The following is a 26,433-nucleotide window of genomic DNA, read 5'->3' on the forward strand; positions in this document are numbered from 1 at the left end:
ATTATGATTGTAAAAATAAAGCTCGGGGCCATAGAAGACACCCGTTCACACCTTTACGTAGGTGCGCATAAAGTGCTTAGTTGATACCTTATACTAGTCCTTACCTTACAATGTTGAGCGTTCATCCATATTGAACCGAAAAATTGAAGATATTACAGAATCAGAGAATGAAAATTTGGACAAAAATGTTGTTAGAAGAGTGACGGACTCACGATTTAGGGAAGGCACTACCGTGATAGTACGGAGTGATTAGTTCAAAAAATTTGGAGGAAAATTCATCGGAGCAGAAACGTTCACGTGCAAAATAAAAGCAGAAAAAGAGTAAGATTTTACAGCCATAAACTTGGAAAAAAAAGATTTAACGAGCCCATAGCCAGTTACATACGCGAGAATGTGTCACAGATGTGACATATGAGAACATGGACCACTGAAAGGGCTGTTGTAACGAAACGAGCAACTGCTGAAAGCAACTTTACGTGCTAATCGTGCTCGCTTCGCTCACCACAACGATCGCCGCAACCAGCCGCGATGGATGCACTAAGAATTTTTGCAGGATAATGAGAAAATCCCGGGGATCTGACCGTAAAGCGGAAGTGAACCACCACCACCACCATCATCATGAAACTGCTAGAAGCGATGCGATGTGTGGGTGTGTTTGTCACACGGCGAGAAGATAAGTAGAAATCGATGAGCTCCAAAGAAAACTGACGGGATTTGCAATGACATGGATAGGAGCGGGTTGAGAGTAATTGTCTTAGTTAAGCGTCCGCCTGTCGCCTTGCTAATTTGCTAATTTTTTCAATGCGCCTGTCATTAGCCATGAGCATAGACATGTTTTAAGATTTATTATCAGAAATAATCATAAGCTTAGAATAAGATTTTTTATTTATTTATTAAGCTCAATGACGTATCAAAAAGAATGTGGCAAGCACAAATAGATATTAAAAAAACAGTAATTACAAAAAAGACAAGAAAAGAATATAACGAACAGTGGTTACTCTCGTGTACGATTTGCGAGTAGATAATTTTGTGCTCACGAATACGACATTAATATCAAAAAAGACTTTCAAAGCAGTTTTTAAAGTTTTACTTCACATCCTTAAGTTCGAATTTAGCACGTCTAGGGCATTTTTGGCTTTTTCCTGTAACGCCTAAATTCTTTCCGTCGAGAATGTTTTTCCAAAAATTTCCTTCGGTTGTAATTTTGAAGGATGTTGGAGTACTGATGGATTTTAATTTTTACGTGCACCGTTTTATGTTACGGTTCGAAGATATTTCGAAGTTTTTCGCCTGCCATTTGAAAAAAAACTAAAATTTGCTAAGCTTGGTTGATAAGTTTAGAAAAAAAATCAAGTGATTTTTTGATGAAAAATCAGACCATTCCCAGTAGAACGTGTTATTTTCTTTTTTTCCAAGACTAAGCTTCCAGTTGTTCAATTCCCAACGAAATCGTGGTTGATGTTGATTCAGCGATTTTCTTCTTTCTAGCCCAAGTTTTTTTTTGTGGAAAAAAATAAATGAGAAAATGATTAAGTATTTTTTTTGATCCCATGAGTCTTTTCTTTCAGAATTTTTAACATCTCCTAGTCTTAGTTATCTTCATTAATAGATCTTAGTTCTCGCTAGTCGAGAAGTTTTAAACACGGAAAAAGAAAACTTTCGGAAAAAGGTAAAGATGCACACGGAGACTTTTCCTTGAGTGCCTCCGAGACAATACGCTCCCTGCGGATATGCCTGCGGCGACGCAACCATGTCCCGACGAACACACGCTCCAGTCGTTCGAAGATTACCGTCTGAGATGCTCTCCTGGATATAGAAGCGAAGAGAACGTCACAGTTGCGAGGATTTATCAAAAGAAGAATGGTGAGGGTTGCTGAAAAATCAATTGCTGAACCAGTTTGAAAAAAAAATCACCGTACGATCAAAACACAATAGATGACATTAAGTGGGGTGGTTTCCTAAGAGAAAGAAGAAGAGAATTTTGTCTAAATATTACCTTCAGGAAGTCTAGAAATCTCATCATATGAGCTCTCTTTCTTCCAAAAGGTCAGGAATACAAAAGAAATTGGGAAAAAAATCAACTGGTAAATTTTAAAAAAACACTGTACGACGTGCTCCATTTTTCATTGGGCAGGACACTAATATAGACAGGTCAGAGGTTTGGCCATGGGACAAAGGCTAGCTCCCACAGTAGCCATTCCATTCATGTCCAAAATAGAACAACCCATTCTAGAATGAAAACCTTTCCTGTACTCCCATTACATTGATGACTGTTGCATTACATGCCAGACTCAAGACGAGATGGACACTTGTTTCGAGCTTCTAACCCAGCAGTCCCCTCACATACGGTTCACAAGGGAGAAACCCAAAGAAACTTGGCTGTCCTTCCTTAATGAAGAAATACAGTGGTCCAATGGTGAATGGAAGACACGATGGTTCCGAAAACTTAGCAACAATAACATTTTAGTTCATTGTCTTTCCGCTAACCCTTGGAAAGCTAAGAAATCTGTGGTTAAAAACATGTTTAGGACGGCCGTAAGGGTGACATCAGATGTCCAGGAGCGGATCGACGCGATCAACCTAGCGCAACGTATCGCGAATTCTAACGGTTACACTGGTAATGTAGCACGTAGGCCAGATCTTGGTGCATAGCGAGAATACGCAACAGCGGTTGAGTCGAATAAGATTAATTTCTGTCTCCCCTTCCTAACCGAAAACGTGACTAAAGCTATACGGGCTAGTCTGGTGAAATGTGGTCTCGAGGACCAAGTGAGAATGGTGGAAATACCTCCAACAAATCTCAAGAAGTAATTAGTTCGAAATAGAGTGTACGACCGCTTCTGTCTTACTCTAGACTGTTTAATATGCCCATTCGGGAAAAAAAGGGACTGCACGGTCTCTGGTGTAGTCTATCTATTTTCGTGCAAGACATGTGGGGACCAATACATCGGCGACACAGGGCGACTCCTTTGTGTTCGCATTAAAGAACATCTAAATGGGAAAGAAACAATCGAATGCAGCAACTCACCGCAGACAATGTCATGAAACAACTCCTCTTGGAGCTCACCGCAGACAATGTCATGAAAATGTTCCTTTCTGCATAGCTGTCACGATCCTATCGTACGAACCCGAAATTATAACTCGCAGAACTTTAGAAGCGTTTTCGATAAATGCAAAAGGTCCAAAAATGAATAGAAAGGAAAAGTGCTTAGCCGTGACCAATGAGCTGGACCTGTATCAAGACCTCTGCGGGTTTTGATCTACGGGGTCATATGCGGGTCGCATCCTAATTAGTATTAGCGGAACGATCGCACCACGCGGTTATCCGCAACATTACGGCAACGCTGCTATTGAGGTAGGCACAACGATTTGGGTTCTTTTGGCTTTGTTTCCCGGTGTAATATCATAGTGGATGATGACTTGTTCTAGATGAGGCATTTGAGAGGATATATTGCAAATGTTCTTATTTTTCCAGACTCTGACGAAGGCGACAACGCCGAAACGTTAGCCGTAATAAAGTTTTTTTAAACAATTTTGATTGACATTCGACAAGTTGCAATTTTTATGCTAAGATTCAAGGAAGGTCGAATTTTCGTAAAACATTATCTCTCTTATGTACGTAATTTCTATCCACGGCTTCATTTTCTTCAGTTCCTGTTTATTCATTTTATATTTATTGTTTCACAAGTACCAACGTTATTCCCAAGCTTCACAAGCGAAGCCTTAAAGTAGAAAATTCCAGAATATGCGTAATTCTCACTCCCGCTAACTTAGGAACTTGGAACGTTCCCTGTTTTCAGACGGCAATTTTTGTAGACATAATTTAACAATGCATGCGCCTATTTCTACAAATAGTTTAATATATAGGCCGGAAACTATGTATTCTAGCTGGTGATGTAGCGTATGATCAGCGGTAGCTAGGCAAAGTTAGCTATTCAGGTAGTAACGACGGTGAATCTTCACAGGATACACTCCATCGTTAGTTCATTAGGTAGGGAATAATCGAAGAGATGCTTGGAAATCTACGAAGTCCTCTCTACCCGCTGTCAAAGATTTTCATATTCGGAAATATGTAGAATCCGAAAATGTCAAACCCGAAGAATGAATGGGTACGGAGTCAATTCAACCTCCCGAATCGGACCTGTCATCCTTTCGGGAAAACACTTTTTTTCTCTCACTATTCGATGCGACGTTTCTGTCCATTCTGGCCGGGATATGGTCTAATCGGGTTAAGAGAAGAGAAGAGTGTAAGAGTAGAACTTTTCAGTCGTCATACCATCAATCCGATTATGGCGCTATGTCATAAAAATTTCATGGAGTAGTCTATTGACCGTTGACCATTTTTAACTTCAAACAGTTGATTCCCTTCGTTAAAATTCCAATGCAACTACGAAATCCTAAGCTATCTGTTCATTGTCTTTCAAATTTAAACGCTAAGAAGTTGCTCAGGAAAAAATAACCGTAAATAAACGATTACATGTGGGAAATTAAACAAGTGGATTTTGGATTTGGAAGTAAAATTAATAAAAAAGTGACAGATCACAATGAACAATAAACAAGTCTTCCACGATGGCGCATACTGTAACATACATAGCTTTGCCAATCAAAACTTTGCTAAGCAAGTGTGCAGTAAATTTCCGACTTTCAAAAATGGGGATGGTTGGCGTTAAATGTTTAGTGAACGTTTTCCAGAGTAATCATTTTCCAGAGAAATTTCAGTGATTTCCTTCTGACGGAACATTCACAAGGGAAGATTATAGATTATATCGGTGAACCTAAGTTCGATAATAATCTCGATCAAAGAACCGACAGAGGAGTCGGGGATTCATAGTTGAATAGCAAGTTTTCTTAATTATCCCGAAACGTGTTTTAGAGGGAGCAGAATAAAGGACGTACAGTCGGATTGTTGCAATTGTGCTGCGGTCGTTCCGATGAACGTAACTGCAAACGAGTGACGAGGGTCCTTTCAACCCTGTCTGGGTTTAGTTGGGTTAATATGACATGAAGCGTCAGTGTTTCCTTCTGATTTCATCGTCTTTCATGTTTCTTTTTTTCGTATTTTTATATGTTTGTTTGTTGTTTGTTTTTCTATTTTCATGTGAATGCTTTTTCCTTTTTTGTTTGTAAGACAGGGAGGATAGGCGAAGAAAAAAATAAGAACATTACCACAGAAATAAATACAACTTTTAACCAAATTTTGAAATAAAACATGAACAAAAATAATACATTAACTTAAGAACAATACTGATACACTACAGATCTCTATAGCAAAAGCAAATACAACACATATCATAAAAAATACGAAAAAAAAACATAAAAAGCGAAAAAAATGGAAAGAAAATAAAAAAAGAATGGAAAGGAAAAGAAAACTACGGCCAATATCGATCTAGGTGACGTCACTTTGGTTCAAATCTGGCAAATTGCCAAGCAGGCCGCATCGCAAGCTTCTGCGAGCGGTCAGAAAACGCCAAAAACTCCAGCGCGACCGCTCTTGTAACTAAACCGTACTTCATGTCATTTTGACTCGATTATAGCGACAGCATTGAAAGTAACCTGGTGAATCCCCTGTACTTATGTTTATCAGAAAGACCGCAACTGCGCTGTGGTCGTTTTGATAAATAACAGATAACCCCGCAACATAGGGGCTTGGGTACTGCTCAGTCTTATCTCAATCGTGAGCGATCTTCCGAACAAAAATAAGTGCTGGAGATTACATACATAAGTAAGGATTTCTATAAACATGTATTTAAACCTTAATAAGGATAAAGGATAAAGTGTCTGGCGTTAATCAATCCGTTTCGGATGCGCCACCACGATCACTTCAATTCAGAATCGTTCGAGGTTTAGGAACGTGTAGCTGGCCTATACAATGAGTTGTGGGGGCCAGGCGATGATCAAGTCAGTGTTTTTATCCTCCCGGACATGTCTGGTACCAATATATCAACCCTAGCGTGATGAAAAGCTTGGTTGGCACTAAGGCGGTTTCGAACCATCGATCATCAGCATCTACAGGATCTCTCAAAAATGTACGCTACACCGCTCCTCATTATGAGATGAAACATGAAATCCAGTATTAGGAACATCATACTGATCGAAATATGAAGTTATTCTTGTAACGTACAGATAAACACCAACATTTCCTCATTTTTCTAATGTTTCTTAGCTGATGCAACACTTTAAACCATTGAAGCTACTCCCAACAACGACGGGAATACCCTGAGCAGGCGCACAACTGTGACTTGGAAATTTCGTGCTCCGCAGCGAACATGTCGGACAGGGGGTCGTGAGTTGGACAGCCCTTTAATAGAGCTCGAGGTTGCATTCAGCCATGTTCTCTATATTAATTCAGTCGTTTGCTGCGCTGCGTTTTGTTCCTTTCTGCTTTAGAATAGTGGTGGATTTGTAGTGTTTTTCTTGCATAATGTCGTGTTTAGGATGGAAGACGGATTGGCTGTTGAAGCGGCCAATAACAACCATGTAAAACTTTCCGAAGCTCAACTTGTACATAGTGAATTTGGAGCTCCGCTGGATGAATGTTATAGATTAGCTATCAAATTTTACAAAGGTAGGTGTGGTTTTTTTTCTAGGGAATTCGTGAACTCAACAATAATTTATCCAGGTTTTATGTATTGCTGTTTATTTTCTTCTCACTTTACAGAGAAAGAGAAGGCTGGCAATTTGTCTATTTCCTACGATGATCGAGTGATGCTGATGGCATTGAGCAAGCAGGTGGTTTTTTTTGTTAATATTTTTATGTCTCCATTATCTCTAAGATGCTAGTTTTACATCCTGAAGCCAATTGAATATGCTTTTACTTTCTATTGGACTCCCATAAACTGATTCATGGAAATTGTTGCCAACTCTGTTCATCCCCTTTTTTAGGACTTGACATTTTGGAAGTAGGTAATTTTCTGCGGTTTTCTATTATGGAAGGTTTTCGCTGTCAGTGAATTTTTGCAGTCAGTAAATTCAGTGTACTTTGAAGGTACTTCTGATGGTACATATTTTTATTTTTTTAAATTTCTGATCTAGATGTTTCTATTATCAATATTTCTATTACCTTAAATATGTGAATAACATGAAATTGGTCCCTTGATTTTTTGCTTCTTATTTTATTTTATTATTCAACTGGAAGTTCGGTGCACATTTTTCCTCTTGTATTTCTCTCTTGAGTGTTACGAGTGTCCGAATAGCGCTCGCATGCAAAAATGGGTCTTTCAGCGGTATGAACTAAGTTGTAACTAGTTGTATTTCTGGTTTTCATAAGCAATCCAAGATACTTGCCATCGGAGTAGCTGAATTCTTTCAAAAAAGAACTGTGTTAGGTTCCAGCTTTCTATACTTCTATACTTTTCTTGCGCTTCTTGTGCCTTGGTGATGGTTACCTTGGTGACCATTCGTAGTTTGAGTGGAACTGTATTCATTTTAAGAACCCTTTGTGACGTGTTGCACTTACGGGGTTTCTCGCAAAGAAAGAGGGGATATATGAATTTCTCCTGAGTTCAAAAAAGAAAACAGAGATTAATTTCTTCAATTTGAAGTGGATAATTACTTACTCAACAGATTTGACTATGTAAACAAAATTTCATGAAAAGTAAAAAGTAAAGTTGAGGTCCAAGATCTAGAAGAACATACTTTTAAAGAAGTTTTGTAGTGTTTCCTTCACGATATTTCTGTGTGTATCGACTCCGCATTCGTGTTCTATAAACCATTGTTCCTCTTTCTAATAAAATCTTTGAAAATCCTTCGGGTAAGATATCTATGGCTGCCTCAAGTGTTGAACTTCGAAAATTTATTTATTCTATATCTGAATGACATGAAAGCCCTGTATCTAGTCGAAGAATTATTGTTGGATTAATTCATTCATTTGGGTCTATGACTTCTTTATCTGGTTTCTTTTGAGATGTTGCCAACGGTGTCGTGGGAGAAAACTTTAAGTGATATGTTCGCCCACGTTTTATGAGAATTTTATAGCTTTTATTTCATGGTTATGATTTTGGTCACAGAGTGATGTTTGTAGTAGAAGTTTCACTTCAGGACAGGTTTATTTCACGCGAGTTTCATTAGTTTTCATTCTCACTTTCGTTTTTTCAGGTACGGCTGGGACCATTCGCAGATAATTCCGACTCTGCCGGCTTCTTCGACCTGCTGGGCAATGACATTGCGTGAGTTATGCTAAATCTAACGGATTTTTTTCTTCAATGAAGTCATCACATTTCTTTTTATCGAGCGATTCTATATTGATGCTATATTGTTGACATTTTCATTTGGATATCTTGTTCACAATGATTTTCAGTCATTGTTCACGTATTTGGAAAATTTTATATTCATGGTGAACATTTTATTTCTGACATCGATATTTGTTCTTGATTTGTGATATTTCTGATCTACTAGTTTGAACGAGTAGTGTCAGAGCTCGATCTGATGTGGTGTATACGATTACTCTGAAGATTTTCCGTTTGTCTGCTTACTTCCTAGGTTACTAGACAGTTAGCAAATTCCAGCTGGATGCGAGGTATTACTTACATTGAAAAGAGCAGCTTCATACATGATTTATCGCTCAATATACCTCTCTTCTGATTCTTCAAGGACATTGTTCTGAATCCATTTTCTCCTGCTACAGTAGTTAACAGTGGGAGACTTATCTGCTTTTCTCGGTCTTCCCAGTTTCGCTTATAGTGTACTAATGCTAGCTATAAAAAAAACGATTATTGTACTTCGCATCTATGCGAAATTCATAGTTAAGCTACCAGAATGGTCTTCAGATTTCCGTGTGAACGACCGCTTAAAATACTTGTTGGTTCTATTTATTTTCCATGTCATACAATGTCTATTATACACAAAACACCTGAATTTTTAGCACATGAGGTTTTTTAGGTGGCGCTAGCACCATGCTTCAATCTAAGTTTGCTTAATATTGGATATACAAAAGCGCATGTGTTCTTATTAATGTTCAAGACAATTTTTGAATACGTAGATCTCACGTGTTACTGTCTTCCACTCTTAATCGTTTTTTTCTTTAGTTTCTCCTATTTCTCCTAAGCAATGTGGTCTCACTGTGCTAGTTCACATGCACTGTCGAGTTCCAATCTTTGTTACTTTGGAGAGAATGCCATTTATTCATTTTTTTGTAGCTTTTGCTTCTTCTTCTTGTGCACAGGACACTGTAGAATTCAATTATCGTGGTTCTTGTGATATTTTGTCTTCATGGAGTTTGTTTTTGGAGGATTTTTCTGTGTAGAACCCCAAAAACAAGTACTAGTCGATACCAGCGACAACGTATTACTTTTTACTACTGCGTCCACAAGATCTCTTAATGTTTCATGGTACTAGCACAATGCTGAATTCTATTTGATTCATATTCTGTTTGTTCGTTTATTCTGAATGCTGAGTACTTTTTATTTCATTGAATTATTTGGGTATTTGCTTCTGATGGAAAACTGTTTGGATTTTTTCGACGAAAAACTCATTTAACGCATTCCCTGTGTCTTCCAATTCGAACAATCGTTGAATTTTGATGAATGTTAGTGCTATTATTTGCTACTACCCAGCAATGTACTGTAACTGAAGCTGTGTTCGCCATTGATGTGCTGACAGCTGCCCGTTGGCGTGGTTTGCATTCGAAAGAACCATTTGTTGTCGATCTGCATTTTCAAAAAAAAAAAGGAGTAGTGGGATGGGATGAATTGAAGAAATCTAGATTCTGATCTTGGCAGTGATTTTACCTTATTTTACCTTTTATTTTAAACCACTTTTACTGATTGTAGATATCTGAGCGACAATCTGGACTTCCCCTGGCAACTCGGTTCATTTTTCGAATTTACCGTCCTATATAGCGTTCTTCCAGAAAGCCGTTTCTAGAATTGATTGAGTGTTCAGCGAAGTGTTTATTGTTCTTTCCTTCTTTTCTTCTGTCCTTCTTTCTTTCTTACCTTTGTGATGGCAAGTTGTTGGGATTAGTATTAAAATTATATAGAACTAACAAGGAATGGGGAGACTTTTGGCAAGCAGAAGTTGTCCTTGATAACTTATCAATTTCCTCGTGTTTAGACTATTGCGTGTTACGACAAACGCACTTCAGTGTACACATCACAGGAAGTACGGATAAGGGGAAAAAAGAGAATTGCAAAATATTTTCACTTCCGAAGTCATGAAGGAAGGCTAAGCCTACGTTATTACTGTTGTTACTGTAGTTGCATTAAAGTATTTGGATCTACCGTTTGATTCTTTGTTCTATTCTAATTCATTTACACTTCTGATCACATCGTCTATAAACTGATTTCAGTACGGTCACAGAGGCAGCATAAAATACCAAAAACAACGATGAGGAGTTACATTATGGCGTTTGAGTTTGAGGAAATAAACGTTTGGCTCCTGTCCTCTGTCTGAAAATATCGCATAGGAATAGCCTTTCGAATTTTCGTCCCAGAAATCGCTTGATTCTTATTCATTTTCTGAGTGTTTTATGTAGTTTTGGTTTTTTTCTGGATAGGTGCCAAGTAAACGCTTTTCTTTCGCAGCTAATTTCTACGTATTATACGTTTTATTAATAATACAGGTTCTAAACCATTAATAGAATGGCTCTGCTGGTTCGGTCGAGTTCAGTATCAATCTCTTCAAAGGCATCACCTCACGAATCTGTGGTGGTACGGATGTTAGGTGGAGAGTTCCTATAGATTATGGTAAAGAGGGTGATTCCGTCCATTTCTTCCTAATTGCCGTAAAAAACGGCCCGAAAGATGCGTTGCGTGCACAAGGCTGGCGCGCTTCAATCGAACTCGTTGTAGCAAATAGCACGCCGGAACTCGAAGCCGTATCTTTCGGGCCGTTTTTTTACGGCAATCAGGAAGAAATAGACGGAATCACCCTTCTCTCCAAAGTCTACGACCCCGTATAGGCATAACCCACCTGAAACCCGCATCACCCTAGATTCGTGGGTTGATGCCTTTAAGCCGAGAATGTAAACTTTTGATCTCCATCTGCTTATCTCGTCGTGCAAACTGAGCTTCGCTGAGCTCCTGCTTCCACATCACAACTCCTTCTTGAGCATGTTTTACTATTTCAATTCCAATAAAATCTTCGTATGTTTCCACCCATGACTCGATCTTTGCTCTGAGTCCTCCTACAGCAAAAGTTGGTGCGGCAACAGGGAACTGAAGAGATGGTCCGATATATTCTGGAAATGAGAGTAACGTATTTAGAACACACAGCATCATTGTCAAACTTGAGTAATTAGACCGGGTGTAGCGCATTCGGTTAGAGGATCCGCTGCCTGCACGATCGATCGGTGGTTCGAATCCTCCCTAATGCTCATCAAGCCTTTCATCCCTCCGGGTCGATAAATTGGTACCAGACTTGTCTGGGAGGACAAAAACACTGACTTGACCCATTGGTTAGCCAAGTCATTGTATAGGCTAGTTACAAGTCCCACACCAGTTACCTCAAGCGATTCTGAATTGAAGTGAACATGGTGGCGCATCCCAAGCGGATTGATTAACACTAGACACTCTATCCTTTATTGATGACTCGACGTTTCTTCTTTTGGACATCTCATCCTCTGAACTTCTTTCACTTTTGCTTCAATGTTTTTATTTCTTTTCGGATAATCTTCTGCTACTGTGTGGAATGGAGACGAAGACCAATTCTGGAAGTTATGCTTTGAGTAACTAAATCCATCAAAGTCATCTAGTTTTCAGTTCTGTTTCTTTTTCGAATGGCTTCCATTATTTTGTTTCCACTAAATTATACGGACGTGCTTCGGTGTTTTGGGCTGCCACACAACGAGGTAATGTCATTTGACGGACATTCTGTTCTCGAGGATTAGTGTTTTGGCGTTCGACACGAAGCGATGTGGATTAACGAACTGGGCTCGTCTCTTATGCTGTTATGTACGTCTCAGTGTTCCCAAGCACTCCTTATTTATGGCAGTATTCGGAGAAGTTTCCCGAATCATTCGTCGGTTTCGTTTGTGGTTTGGGACCAATTCAGAACTGACTTAAGCTTCTGTATAGTCGTCATTATATGAAGTTGTTCAACTTCTTTGTTTGAGCGGCTCACATTCATCTTCAAACGTCCAAAATGTTCGATATATCGGAGGTTTTTTTCCCAATTGTTCACTAATTTTCTTTCGTTCGCGTCTCCAGGAGAGTGCATCCGCCTGTTTCCGCTGGCACACCATTTCTTTCCTTCAAAGAAATTGAATATATAGTCTATACCTGAGATTCAGAGGCTCACTTGAGGAAATATTGCGACATTTTTCTGGAATTATTCCGGAAGATTCATTTCCGAATTTGTTTGAAGGTTTGCTTATCTCACCAATGTCATATTCGAATAAATTAGATTAGAGTAAAAATCAAACTGAATACTAAATTCGTTTCGATTTTCGGCTTGATAATCGAATTTTCAAGTCCGTTCGATGACAATTACCATGCGACGTGGGTAGAGAATCTTTGGAATATGTATGTACATAGCTCGGCAGAAAAACGAATAAGCTCACGAATTTTTATCGCGACAAGGGAGACTGTCGTTTAGGTTTTGAAACATCTTCTGTTGGGGGTGTATTAGAGTAGAAACTTAGATCACGATATCGTAGATGATCTCAAGCAATGGCACCATTGTTCATGTTAATATTTTTCGTTTTGTGGTGCCAAAGTGCAAGAATTGTTCCGTTTTAATGGTCTGTTACGAGCTGGCTTCAAGTTAATTCCAAGCGTTTTTTCTTTTTTTGGAAATAAGAAAATATGAAGATTTGATAATGAAAAAGATTCTAGGAATGAACTTCTTTTACATTTCTTTTTGCTAAAAAGTTCGAAATCGTTTGAGCATATATTCGATGACAATTTTTTTTCTGAAAACTAGTTGGAAATGACAGAAGCGTGGAAAAATTGTATTCTCCATGGCAGTAAAATTTCCGTGAAATAACTTCGTAACCGTCTCGATAATAATCCTTTCTGGATTCTTTGCTACCTATATCTATGGTCACGAGCAGAACATTTGCACAAAGCCATAACCTCTGCATAAATCCATGAGTTATACTCGTCGCCATATGATTGATAATATAGGCCGAACAATTTCATACAATGTATGATACTTCTCATGTTCTCTGAGGTTTATGGCTATATTTCCCGGTATTTTAAATTTCGCCATTAGTTTTTTTTTTAAATTCAGTGTTTCATCAATCCTCCAATCCCTTTTTCGTTAGGCTATCAGTCATGGGTAGAAAGTTGATACTAGGCTGAATACTGTCTGGCTTTACTGCGTTGCTGTCGTACCTCACAGAATGGTCTCACCGATCCCCCGTTAAGATCATACGGCAAAGAAATATTCTTAGTCTTTCGGTTTTATGTACGTTACACAAAAATTTTGCGAACCTATGTAGAAACTCTCTTGATTTCTTTTATCCATGGTGATAATATGGGGAAAAACTTTAGATGAATCCACCAAAGTGTACAGATGTCTTTTTGAGATGCTCTATATGAACTTTCAGTGTGACTCTGCTTTTAGGAATCTTTCAAAGCTTGCAAATTTAAATGTTGTTGTATTGTATTTCTTTGAAAAAAAAAAACTCTTACGACGTGCAGGCTATTTAGAGGATTCGGTACTTCAGAAGAAAATGAAGTCCTTTCTCGTTTATTTCTTTAGAATCGTATAGACAAATTGTTGCAAGTTTTCTTAACGAGAAATCGAACATTCTTTTCCTTAAAGAATAGTAAGAGTAAAAGTCGCTACCATAAGAAGTTACTCTTTGTTTCTTTCTTTTTTTTTCTAATCCTTGTGCCTGCTGTTTTTCTTTTCTAGTTAGTCTGGTTTCTTTTTCTTCAAGGAAATTATGAGTTAATTTGTTTCGACGAATAACAATATGTCTATTTTATCTTTGCTTTTATAGAATACCTTTACAAAATCTTTTTTTTTGTAATGTGTGAGGCAAATGACAATTTTTTCGATTTTTCTTCTTTTAATTTCATTCACTTCTTTTGTGCTTTGTGGTTTTAGGAAAATTAATTTTGAAAAGAGGAAACTTGAGCACATTGCAAACCGTATATATCCACTAAGCTGTTCGCGTGCTTAGCAAATGATCCTCCGTTAAAATTTTATTGGATGTTAGGGGATTAAGGAGAAGTTGCACTTTGTGTTTTTCTGATCACAAGTAACAATTAGAGGCTTGCTGATTACGTTTAAAATGCTTCATTTGGATGTAGTACATGATTATCCCCACTTTAAATTTTTGAATAACCCGTTTAATTGGATTCAGAGCTAATTTTTGTGCTACCCTTGCTTCTTACACGTTTTCATGAATTTGAAGTGTTTTATGCACTTATTATTCATGGAATGTATTTCTGAGTAAGATTATTTCCGCATAGTATAGAAAGTTTTTGAGGAAATCTATGCCAAAGATGTAATCTGTGCCTATTCGGGACTAGCGCTACTAAATTGCTTTTGTTCTTACAGCTAAAAAAAAAAAGCTCGGAGCTAGTGATTTATTCTGGCACTCTTCAGTGTTTAAGTATTAGGTAAGTACCCTTGAGTTCCTCCGCCTGCCACTTTTTTCGCTGGGTTAAATGTGATTGTTGAACTCAAAACTCACCTTTTTCTACGCTTAGCTCTTAGTGTTCGGCTGAGATATGAGGGTTTTTTCTATTGTGGAACCCGTTAAGCTTTATATTTATTCGCGTTATTTGGAAGGCCTTTTCCTTTGCCTAAGTGTTTTGAAATCAAAAACTTCGTTATTTCGTGGATCTCATATTCAGTTCCATCATACCCTTTTGTGCGCATTTTAATGTATTATTTCTGTTTTGACGTTATGGGATTTTCGGATCTTCTATTTTTATCGCTTTATTTCACTGATTTTAGGGAGTACCTAGGGATTTTCAAAGAAGAAGTGGAATAAAATTAGACTTTAAATGACTAGATTCTGTTTTCTATAGCTATTCTTGCGGATTCCCATCTGACAGTCCTCATTTCCTTCATGGGGCCACCAAACATATCATCTCATCATTTTCATGAATATGGTCGGCATATTCCCCCCAGAGAGGTCTTGTCAAAGATTGACATTTGTTCCGATATCGGGTGATGAATAGCAACGGTGATGCATGACCTATAGTGCGTATCGAATATGTTTTGGAAGCCTACACACATACATATCCCTCCCGCTTTAGCCGCTTTCGTTCGATGTTCTTAACATCCTGGGATTCAGTGGATTTACTTCGTAGGAATAATTGAATTTGAGTGTTCTCAACCGTGGACACCCAAATCCAATGAATCCTGCGCACGCAATTGATTCTTTCATGTCGTTTCTCTTTAAACAAAGCCATATATCATGCTGAAATCACGACGCTGAGAATTTTGAAATTCTATGGCTGGCTTTACTGCAGAGCTTTCCAATGCTTTCCGGCTATTCTGTTCTAATTTCAAAATATGCTAGAAACTGCTTGAAGATTCCTAAGAATCCTTTTTAACCTCATTTCCATTAGCATTAGCATCGTCAAGTGCAATAAACAAACAATTACATAAATACAGTGTTTTTGCAGTAATTAGTAGCAGTCAACTCCTGGGCTTTCGCCCAAACGTGACGAAATTTCGGCTGAGATTTTCCGAGAATACTGTTTTAAGAGTTCTCATGTGTTTTTAAACATTCTACAAACAGGTTCTAGGTTCTATGGAAGGATTTGAGGAAACAATCTCATTTCAAGACCAGAAATGTCCTGAAAATAGTGTTCAGAAAGTTGTATCAAAAAACAACTGGAAATACCTAAGTACTTTAAACTTTGCTGTTATACTTTGAATCCAGACACAGATCGCCCACGGAACTGTAGTCTAATTTTGACCTTTTTTGCACCCTGTTCTACTACTTTTTGGAGTTAAGAAGTTTTGGAATTAAGATTCTTGCATATTTATCATTGTGTGTATGTCATACCAAGCTCTATTGAGATGCTTTCTTTGACTGAATCTGCTAGAGTCTGCTTCTTAGCTCTTCGTTCTGAGTAGCCCTTAGCATACATGCGATACTCAGCCTCGATGCTCCGACTCCCTTCAGTTTTGGACGGTTTGCGAAGGGATCGCTTCACTTTAGCTGCACCAGACCCTCTTCACCTAAGCTAGACCTCCTTCAACTGAGGAGGATCCTGCTCCTCCCTATCGCACCCATTGTCCTTAGGAAGAAAAATCAGTTCCTGACGGTATGATTTTGAGGAAAAGTGAGTTTCCAATTCTGAAGGAGAGTGAGTGAAATTCCCTTTATTTTCTTCTTGTGGCAGTAACTTCCGCTGTCGTAATCACATAGCGCTTTCCCTGTACCGCGGAATCAAATTTCTGCTGGTCTTTTTTTAGATCGGGATTCTGCGGTTTCCAGATTTTTGTGCAAATCGCTGAGTTTCTCCAGAAAGTTCCTTGCAGTGATGATATATTCACGTAGACTCTTCCATTCTATTTCAAGGTAGCACTTAGGTTAGTTGGGTCTTAATGAGGGAATCTCTGAACATAACGAATATTTCCGGAATTGTTTGGAATTAATCGGATTTCCCCCACATTAGTTGAATGCTGTTTCTGAAAACTGATGAACTCACCAAAACTACTTTTTGGACTCAGAATACTTCGTGGTGGCTTCTTGCCATTATTTAATAATTACTTGCAATTTATTTCCCCTATTCGTCATCTTACTCATATCGTCTATATGTACGGTCATAATGTTGCAGTCCTTTTGTTCAAGGTGTTCTAAGAAATAAAATTTCTGATCTTTACCTACTCTTAGTTGCTTCTGCTTGTATGAATACTTTTTACCCTGCTTTTTCTTTGGAACTTTCCCGACACCTAGTAATTTTTGCAAATTTTCTGCACTGTTTCCAACCAGCATCAAAAATGATGTCATAAAACACGGATATCTGTCTGGAAGAGGCAGCAACTATGTTCGATTTGAGCGTTCTTTTCAAATTTCCTAAGGGACATGGAGATAGATGTGTTTCTCGGGCTTATCCTCCAGCCGGAGGCAGTTGTTTCTTCTAGGGGCGATTGCTGTTAGTTAGCCGAGTGCAGTGGTCTGTGCACTCTCATCTGCTAGTAATTGTCTGTGCTTAACGAAATCTTGTCGCGTGTTGTAATTTTTGTCTACGTCGTATGTTTTTTATGAACGGACTGGAATGGATCACTCAAACGAATTTTGGTGACTTAAGTTGAGAAGTTGACTTAGATTACAGTCGCGGTTGTTGGGGGGTGTGGCGCAGTCGGTAAGAGGTTCCGCTGTCTGAACGATCGTTAGGAGATTCGAATCCGTCCTAGTGCCCACCAAGCGTTTCATCACTCCAGGTCGACAAATTGGTGCCATACTTGTCTTGGACTTAGAGGATTATTTATTTATTTATTCACATGCGCGAATGGTGCATCAAAAAAAAAGAAAGAAAAAGGAAACACATTTGTCTATGTAAAAACACTGACTTGACACATTGGCTATCCCCCGCAAGTTACTGTGTAGGCTAGGTACGTGTTCGTAAACCTCAAATGATTCTGGTTTGAAGTGAACGTGATGACGCATTCCAAGCGGATTGATTAACGCCAGACACTTTATCGTTTATCCTTCCATAATTAAATGGTGCAGTTTTTAATCAATGCAGAACAACGGAATTGTGGCTGCTTAATCTAAGCTATCACCAAGACCCAGTATTCTAACTGTTCTGTGTCCTTTTTGGGAAAAATCTTTCCGATCGTTTTACTATGCCGCCAACTGGTAGGACGCGGCGTATTTTCGGCCGTACTTGTCTCCATGATTACGTGGAGTTTTTTTTTTACCTGTGTCTTCAGATTGTAAGACAGATATTTTATCATGTACTCTTTATTTTAAGCAATTTCCTTTTAATTCTGATCCGTTTAGCTTGCTGCACTTAATGTTTCTAGTGCAACCGTTAAGTGGTGCAATTTCAATAGAGATTTAGTAGAGTACCACCAACATACTTTATTTCCACAGGGGAACTAGGTTCAACGTAGAATTAATTAGCTCGGCTGCACTACTGTGAACTTAGCTGGACATTATTAAAAAATTCATTCTATTTCTAAGTGGGAAATTAAAAAGGACAAAAAGTTTCTATCAATCCGCTCGGGACGCGTCAACACGTTTTACTGTTGTTCGTAATCATTAAGGTTTCGGAACGCATGTTGGCCTTTACTGCGACTTGCGGTGGGTAGCCGATGTATCAGATCAGTGAATTTATTCCCCCAGACAAATGTGGTACCAATTTATGGACCTCGGAGGGATACAAAAGCGGTTTCGAACCATCGATCATGCGGCTAAAATACCTCGAAGTTGATGGGGATTATGCAACTATGTTTTACTCGTGCAGTCTCTGCCTTCTTTTTTTTTGCCTCTGAGTAGGTCTAGGTAGTGTGTTATGTGCTACATATATGATGAGTTTATCGTATATATCGTTCCAATGTCGTAATGTCGTACATAAATGCCATCTTCATCTCAGAGAATACTTTTATTCAAGAAAAAGTTCAGCTAATTGCTTTTTTTTTTGTTAAAAAAAAATGAGCTCGTAACATTTGCAGCTAGATTCTATATATGTCTTAGAAAGTCCTCTTAGGTTTTAGGTAAACCGTAACGAAAATCGGTAACGTCGCTTGATTAATCCTTAGATCTTAGTCGCCTCAGCCGTAGCCTTCAAGTTCTGCCGAAAAATACTCGGCAGAACTTGAAGGCTACGGCTGAGACTAAGATCGAAGGAGACTATAATCGGCTGGATATTCGTAGAATAAGAACAAATTATGATATCGGCTCAACTAATACCTGCAGGAAATTATTTGTGCTAAATTTGCTACCGTTATTCATAACGTTCTTCATTTATGACTTAAAGACATCATCCCACGAATCTGAGATGGTACGGATTTCAGGTGGAGTATTCTTATACGGAATAGTAGATTATGGAGAGGTGGGTGATTCCGTCCATTTCTTCCTGTTTGCCGTGAAAAACGGCCCCGAAGATACGGCTTCGAGCGTTCTGGCGCGCTCCAGTCGAACTCCTTGTAGAAAATAGTACGCCAGAACGCCCGAAGCTGTATCTTCCGGGCCGTTTTTTTACGGCAGTTAGGAAGAAACGAACGGAATCACTCTCCTCTCCATAATCGACTATCCCGTATACGAATACTCCACCTGAAATCCTTACCACATCAGATTCGTGGAGTGATGGCTTTAAGCCAATTCCATGCTTATTTTCGAAATCCATCAATCCCTTTTGGGACGGTGTTGGTAGTCGGTAAGAGGTTCCGCTGTGGCTGCAGCATGATTGATAACAGGTTCGAATCCGCCCTAGTTCTCACCAAGCCTTCCATTCCTCCGGGGTCGCTAAATTGGTACCAGACTTGTCAGGGAGGATAAAAACACTGAGTTGACACATCGGCTAGCCCTTGCAATTCGCAAGTTGTACAGGTTGGTTACGCGTTCGTAAGACCAGCGGATTGATTGACGCCGAACACTTTATTCTTCTATCCATCTTTTTTTTGAGAATTTTATTTTATGTCTGAATACCGTATCTCGTGGAACATGAGGTGCTTCTTTTTCGATGCGTTCGTGAATCCGCTCTGCTCGTCTGTAAAGCATTGAAATTCTCTGAAAAGTAGATTTGATTTTATTTCATCCAGCAGCGACGTTGTCAAATTTCGATTTACGTCAGAGAGCGTCTTGTGCCATATGTTACTGGGAGAAACAGGCGTCTCCGAATATTCTTACTGCTTCAGCTTAGTCACTTTAGATAAGTGAATTGCCCTCTAAGGATCCGTTGAATGCGACTCGTTTGGTTATACGGATTTTTTCATTACTGAAGATAAATGGTTCAGCAATCTTTTCCTTCGCCTGCTCTCTCATCTTCAGTATTTCCTATTTCTACGGGAATTGACATTTAAAAGAATTGAATTTTTGTCTTCTTTTTAATTTATGAGCCGAAATGAGAAATGACGTAACCTTGAAGCCATTGTATTGTAAGACGAGAAAGAAACACTTGTGAGTAGATGATATTCTTGAAATTTGAAGCTTCGTTGCCATGAAATTCCTTTTCGCTTCATTTGATAACTTTTTTTTCGGCGAAGAATATAGAACTTTTTCTTGAAGCCTCTGACGTTTTGTGATTCGATAATTTTTTCATGTTTGTGATTTTTTCATGTTTTTTCTGCAGTCGTCTCCGTTTCGTTTTTTCCGCTCGGAAATTTAGGAGACTGTAGAAAATGTTCTCAAAGAAAGAAAGACATTTTCTAAACAACCATAGAAGATCTTCCATCCGTATTGCATGAAGTTTCCATGGTAGAGGTTATGGAAATTCTGCATCCTCCTTCCGTGAAGAATTCCTGGAATTCTCGTTGACTGAGTGCATTTGAATGGACTTGTTCTGCAGAGTATTCTTCAAGCTTGCTACCACCAGGTGCCAGGTGGTACCGTCTTTTAACCCAAATTGTGCTCTTCATTTCATTAGGCATGCGCTAGAGAAGTCTAAAACCACAGCAAAGGGTTTTTTGATAAGACTCAAAAGAATTTTCTAGGATACCGTGAAATATGTAGCTGTTCCTTTTAATTCCATCATCTTATTTACCGTGTAGATGGCTTGACGACCTATATAATCACCAAGTTATATGATTTTATTGCTAGCAATCTTGCAAAGTCCTTATTCTAATTGAAATATGATCTTAATGTTTGTTATAGAAGAAAATCCAATTTTCTTTTGTGGATATATGCTTTTATAACAGCGAAGGCGCCTCGTCTATCCTATACATTAATAAAGATGCAGGAAAGTTCCTTCTATCCTCTTTTTTTCTTCTTTCTATGTTGTGCTGGATTCACCTTGTCCATTTCATGTTAATTTAAGGGAAATAGTGCTTTTTCGTTACCTGTCCGTTCCTTTAAGATAAACCAGTGCCTTGAAATTGTGTCAGCATTAATTTCTGTATGACTTCTTCAAGAAACATGATGGTTTCTTTGATTGAGATAGTCTTTTTTACGGACTTTTATTGTTAACGAAATGTACCAGGATTTGTTTGTTTAAGTCTCCAGAGCTAACTCCCCCAAAGCTGTTAAGCTTTGTAAATGCGATTGAACCCTTCTTTCTGCACTTTGCCACCGATAAATAAGATTTTCTTCTATTTCTTCTAATGTTTAGGTGTTGAAGCGATACAGCACTGATCATTTTAGTCCATTTAGATCAAATTTGGATTCAGAGATTAAAATTGGGATTAATTAAGCGAATGAATTTTCTGCAGTATGTACTTTACAATACAATGAACTTAGTTTCTTAGAACTCTGCTGGAAACTACAATTTGAACGAAATTTTCCTATGACAGCGATGTGAAGGTTTCACATTTGCATCGCATTCGTAGGCAAGTACAGTTTGACTCCGTTGTGCATCCATTTCAATTGTTTACCTTTTCAAAGAATTCAAATGAGTTAGTATGCTTGTATTTGTGTGCATCTGGTGTTTTTGTAATCAACCCAAGACATAGTGGAAGCTGCAGCGTCCAGTAAAAATCCTAACTACTTCCTGCTCATGACATGTGAGCATTTATACTTTTGGCACTGTATAGCATCCGTCAGCTCATGCAATTATCAGTGGACTTAGATAAGGGGTAAGAGAGTCAAATGACATTCACAGTTTTTCTGATGTGCTTTTTGTTAATAAATAAACAAATAATAGGTACTTATATTGTTTGGTAGGAACGAAGAACCGAATGAAGTCATAAAATGTTGTTTACTGTTGAATCCCAAGGAGGATTCCTATTTCGCTATGGGAAGGAGTGCCAAATCGAGTGCGCTTATTAGATTTGCTATCTCGTCGTATGGGCTCCTTTCTAAGCGCCGCACCCGCTCCTTCGCATCAGTACCCGCCGTCATACTACAGAGTTGGTGGCCACATTATCACTTACTTTCTGTCCAGGAATTCTTGGATTGTTCGGGATCTTTTGAAATTATCCAACAAATTTTGCATCATCTTGACTTACAATTTCTTTTACCATATCTAGTTCTAATTTCATTCATGTGAAAATAGTTTTCTGGTGAGAAACGAATTAATAAGACTGATTCACTCAGTCTTGCCATTGTTTTGACCTTTTTTCACTTATTGTACTCTGCGCACAAATACACTTGTACTTAGGAGTAACCATATTAGGAAACCGTTTATTTATTTATTTTCTTTTTTTTTGAGTTCATGATCTCATGGTGTTAGCTCCCTTATGTGAAGAATAGTTCTGATAACTGTGGTTCTCGGTTGCTGTTCATACATCAGGAATCCCTTCGTAAAACCTTTGATCGAAACTAAACCATAGAAAAATTTGAAAATAGTCAGTGAAATTAACTCCGAATCCGCTCCATTTCAGGCACAGTGATTAGAACACTGTAATGAAGCGATAGTTCCTAGTTAAACACATATTTTCCAATCTAAATTTCTCAGTGGAAACAATCACTATGTAGTTGCGCATAAGTTGCTCGTGCATCGTTTTACTGTCTCGATTGAATTTTCGCTTGAATATGTTCGGATACGTCAACGAAAGGAAATATGCGGAATTGGAGAAAAATGGATTCTTTACATTACATTTACATTCGTTCTTTGTAACGAGAATGCGGTTTCACTTGCGGAAATTTGATTCAATCCTTATTTACCTTGTTAGAGGGGACAAGTGTTTTTTCATCTAGTTATAAAATTATTATTTTCGGAGCTTTGATGTTTGGAGAAAAAATTTATCTGATATACTTGGACATTCCTCATTTTCTTAATAGCTCTTTCATTGTACCTAACGTATGAAAAGAATGATAGTACAACTTATGAAAGAGATCTGCTCATAACATATTCTTTTCATTAGCGTCCTTAGTCAGTGGAACCTCTACCCGGTTGTATGGATCCTAAGAAAATGGAGTACGCATTTTTGATTATCTGGATTGCGAGAGACAAAAATAATGGCTCGACTTTTTTCATGTAGTTCAGATACGAATAGTGATTAGTTTTTGACGAATGAGAGTGCACCTACACTGACGAAAGGGGAAATGTTCGAGTTTTTGGACTTTTCTGGAAGAAATTGACTTCAATACGTGAACCGTGCAAGTGATGAATTCTCAAATGGATGTTCCTGTCGATCCTTGTTTTGATACTCTCAATGTTCAGTGGATAGTCGTCGAACGTTTGCTTTTGCCAGCTCCAGCCATCTAGTTCGCAACATTTAAATGTTGTGCATGGAAACGGTGTACTATTGAAGTTTTTTTCAACCTCGATTTTACTTCGGATAATATCTTTCAAATAATGCATAGCAACAAAGAGTGCATTTGTCGCAGCGTTGAGTTATCCTGGATGGAAGAGAGATTATAATGCGTTCCGCGAATATGTTCTGGACGTTCACGAGGTTTTTCTTCAAGAAATACACCGTGTCCCTTTTTCTCTTTTCTGCTCCAGCTTCTCATCGTTCTCTTCTATCCATTAGAAAAACACTTTGGACTGTGTGTTTTCGCCGATACATTGCAGTTTCTTCACGAAGCTGTTTCATTTTTCGTGACACAAACCGCAGACCATTCCTTTCCTCCCTCTGTCTGTAGTTGCAACATTTGGGACCGTGCTATAATAGAGCTTGACAAATTTTGCCCAAGAAAAAAATGCATAAGTCCTATAGTTCCATAAACATCATGATCTTCATAGTCAATCTATATTTTCTCAAAGTGGTCATATTCATTATTGTCATGTAGTCATAAGGCTTTCAATGGTTTTAAGAGGAAGTTTTTAGAAGTCAATAGAACTAATTTTTCTCTCAAGGTTATCAGAAACGGGGAAATCGGTAAAATTATGTAGTGTAATCGATGAGTGGATCAATATTTCTTTGAGGGATTTTAGCCCACTTCTGTCCTAAAATGAGGAAAGTTTGATTCAGATCGGTTTGAGGGGAACCGTCTAAGGTGTGGTGTTGTAATTGTATTACCACACACAGATACCTACCCCTTTAGTATACAGAATTTTTGGAAACCCGCTGCTTAAGTGAAATGAAATACATGTTGAAGAAAATCCTAAACAAATGTGAAAATATTTATTCATTACCTGGAAATCTAGTTTTTTCTTTGAATAACTGCGTCATATATTTGTATGAGTTTGGCCTAATTCAAATTTGGACTATCATTTCTCAACATCCATATCGTGCGAAGATATCGATGTTTGTTTTGTTTTTTCCGTGGGCTATGTTATCTTTCGGGCCATTTCTCTCTTTGTATGAAGCAGATTCATCATCCCATAGTTCTAGCCGCAGGAATATTACTATTTCACTCCGTAAGCACTGTTTTTTTCCCCTAGGTTCTCAATGGCAACATGTACAACACTGGTTCTACATGTCTTTTGGGCTTTTTCATTGTCTTTTTTATTTTTAAATTATGTCCTGTTATGAGCTTCTCTACGTTCACCTACTATCTTTTGCTTTTACGTTAGTCGCAAGATCCCACCATTGAGTTATGTGATGTTGTGAATTAATTAATTTGTATTCTGTTGTCTGTCACCTTGAGAACCACCAATAATTATTTCTGACCTACGGACTTTAGCTGAGATGAGATTCTCGTTGGGATTTGTGACGTATGCAATAGAGTGATTACTCCTGAGAGGACAATTAATCCTCCTCTTCTAGAGTTTTTGAATGGCTTAGCATGAGAGTACATGTGAATGGGATTTTTCCTAGAACTTATCCGCAACAGCGTACTGTTGTATTCGGATTGTTTCGTGAAATTTGCTAAACGTTGCTTTTGCCAAATGGCCGCCCGCAAATCCTCACAAATGACCGGTTCCAAGTTTTACGGAGTAGCCGTTCGCAATGAAAAACACTTCCAGCGTTGTTCATCCGAATGAAGAAGCATCATTGAAGAGGCCTCATTCGGCCCACTACTTTGTACATAGCAAGTTGTCCATTCGAATTTGAGATGACATGAACTTGAGCGAAGAAACGAGTGAGCACATCAACGTTTTTGAAAGGAGCGTTCGCTAACTCGCCTATTCCCCGCGGACCCCCTTTATGTGGTTTCCTAATTGTCATTCAAGTGCGTGGGCTCAGCTTCTGCCTTCGTTTCTTAGACGCCACTCTTTTTCACTCTTTTCCATTGGATGCAGAGACCTCGTTGAGTTAAATTTCTGAGTATATTACTATGGAGATAGATGTTTCCGCTATTATAGAAATGCTCTGTGAATAGTGAATCACAGATAGTTTGTTCCTTCCCTCTTTCCCAGTTAACGTTTAATAGTTCTACAATATCTATCCAGGAGATTTCGTTTTACAGATTTTGCTTTCCCAGAATTTTAACGATAAATCCTCCATTCACTTACTTCTTGTCATCTCATTTATCCTTCATTATCATGACATCATGGCAGTAATACTACTGACTAGGACAGTAATGTTTTTATTTTATATTTTCCAATAACATGCCTCTCATGCAGAAAAAAGTCTAAATGGCAGGTGATTAGCCACATATACGTTTCATATTATTCCATCAATTAGTTTCTGCTATATTCTGGCAGTTTGTTTACCCCACACCAAGCAAGCTATTGCTTATTTGCTGAAATAATAGAAATGACAGTTAATTATAGGAAAGCCTGGCGGGATCTTGGACAACGATCTCGTGACGATTCCATGGCGAGCTTTATTTTTTTGATGGACCGTGTATGTCCACCTTTTAAAAACTTCATCGCTGATCATTTGGAGCCGACAGCGTAAGTTTTTCTAATTCTTTCTTCTTCTTTTTTTCTTCCAAAGGTTTTTCTTATCGAAACCTTAGCTTCAAGTTGACGGATGATCCGATTTAAATTTCTATAATTTATCACCTGGGGGATTCGGAAAAGGGGAAAGAAACGCATTCATTTCCCATTTGTTTAATGTAAATTTTCCGATGTATTCGGGCTCTTATAGTCACATATCTAAAGGGCTGGGATGATTGTTCTAGGTTGTTGATGAGATACACAATTCTGGCTCTTGTGGCCTACTGAGCACACATCTTATTATCGGATTTTGGATCTTGAAAACGGCTAAAAAGTGATAGAAACCGTGCAAGGCGTTTCTTTCTCACGAATTTCAAGCAAAGAGGGGGACCTTGGTTGCTGAAGAGAAGTGGCATTGTGAGATAGTTTCCTGCTCAGTCACCAGACGTAACGGATTCTACGTAATTCGTGATCGCTATGATCTCCCTCGTTATTCTAAGAATATCTTAACATTTATTTCTCATGCAAATCCTTTCATTATTGCATTAATTGGCGGTTGCAATGCAAATGTTGTGGAGTGTGGAACGTTTCCCCGTGTTGTTAGCACTGGTGATTTCTGTAAGGAATTAATTTCCGCATCTCTCTTATCATTTCTGATTTTCACTTGTATAATATTTTGAGGGGTTTTTTAGTGATTGTGTGACATAACTCCAAATACGTTCGTATCGAAAGAATTTTCTTCTAAAAAATTCTTATAAACTTG

General features: G+C 38.3%; 2 protein-coding genes across 4 annotated transcripts in view; one reads left to right on the plus strand and one right to left on the minus strand.

Annotated features, from left to right (window-relative positions):
• Positions 1-6,266: 6,266 nt before the first annotated feature.
• Positions 6,267-26,433, plus strand: part of RB195_013477 (uncharacterized protein) — a gene marked incomplete at both ends in the record, with an annotated part of 40,067 nt that continues 19,900 nt past the window's right edge. Inside the window, 5 exons of one of the 3 annotated variants that reach the window (XM_064203306.1) lie at positions 6,267-6,283; positions 6,435-6,565; positions 6,659-6,729; positions 8,095-8,165; positions 25,563-25,685. In XM_064203306.1, the coding sequence (XP_064059187.1) occupies positions 6,267-6,283; positions 6,435-6,565; positions 6,659-6,729; positions 8,095-8,165; positions 25,563-25,685 (413 nt within the window). Of the gene's footprint in view, positions 6,284-6,434; positions 6,566-6,658; positions 6,730-8,094; positions 8,166-10,050; positions 10,109-25,562; positions 25,686-26,433 lie in introns of those variants that run through there. The other 2 variants (XM_064203307.1, XM_013441511.2) reach the window with 2 other exon arrangements.
• On the minus strand, positions 10,926-11,216 carry RB195_013478 (uncharacterized protein; the record flags this gene model as incomplete). Its single annotated transcript, XM_064203308.1, has 1 exon — positions 10,926-11,216. The coding sequence occupies one exon, from the start codon at positions 11,214-11,216 to the stop codon at positions 10,926-10,928; it is 291 nt and encodes a 96-aa protein (XP_064059189.1).

The sequence above is a fragment of the Necator americanus genome, chromosome V (genome assembly GCF_031761385.1).
Source record: "Necator americanus strain Aroian chromosome V, whole genome shotgun sequence".
In the NCBI taxonomy this organism is placed as follows: Eukaryota; Metazoa; Nematoda; class Chromadorea; order Rhabditida; family Ancylostomatidae; genus Necator; species Necator americanus.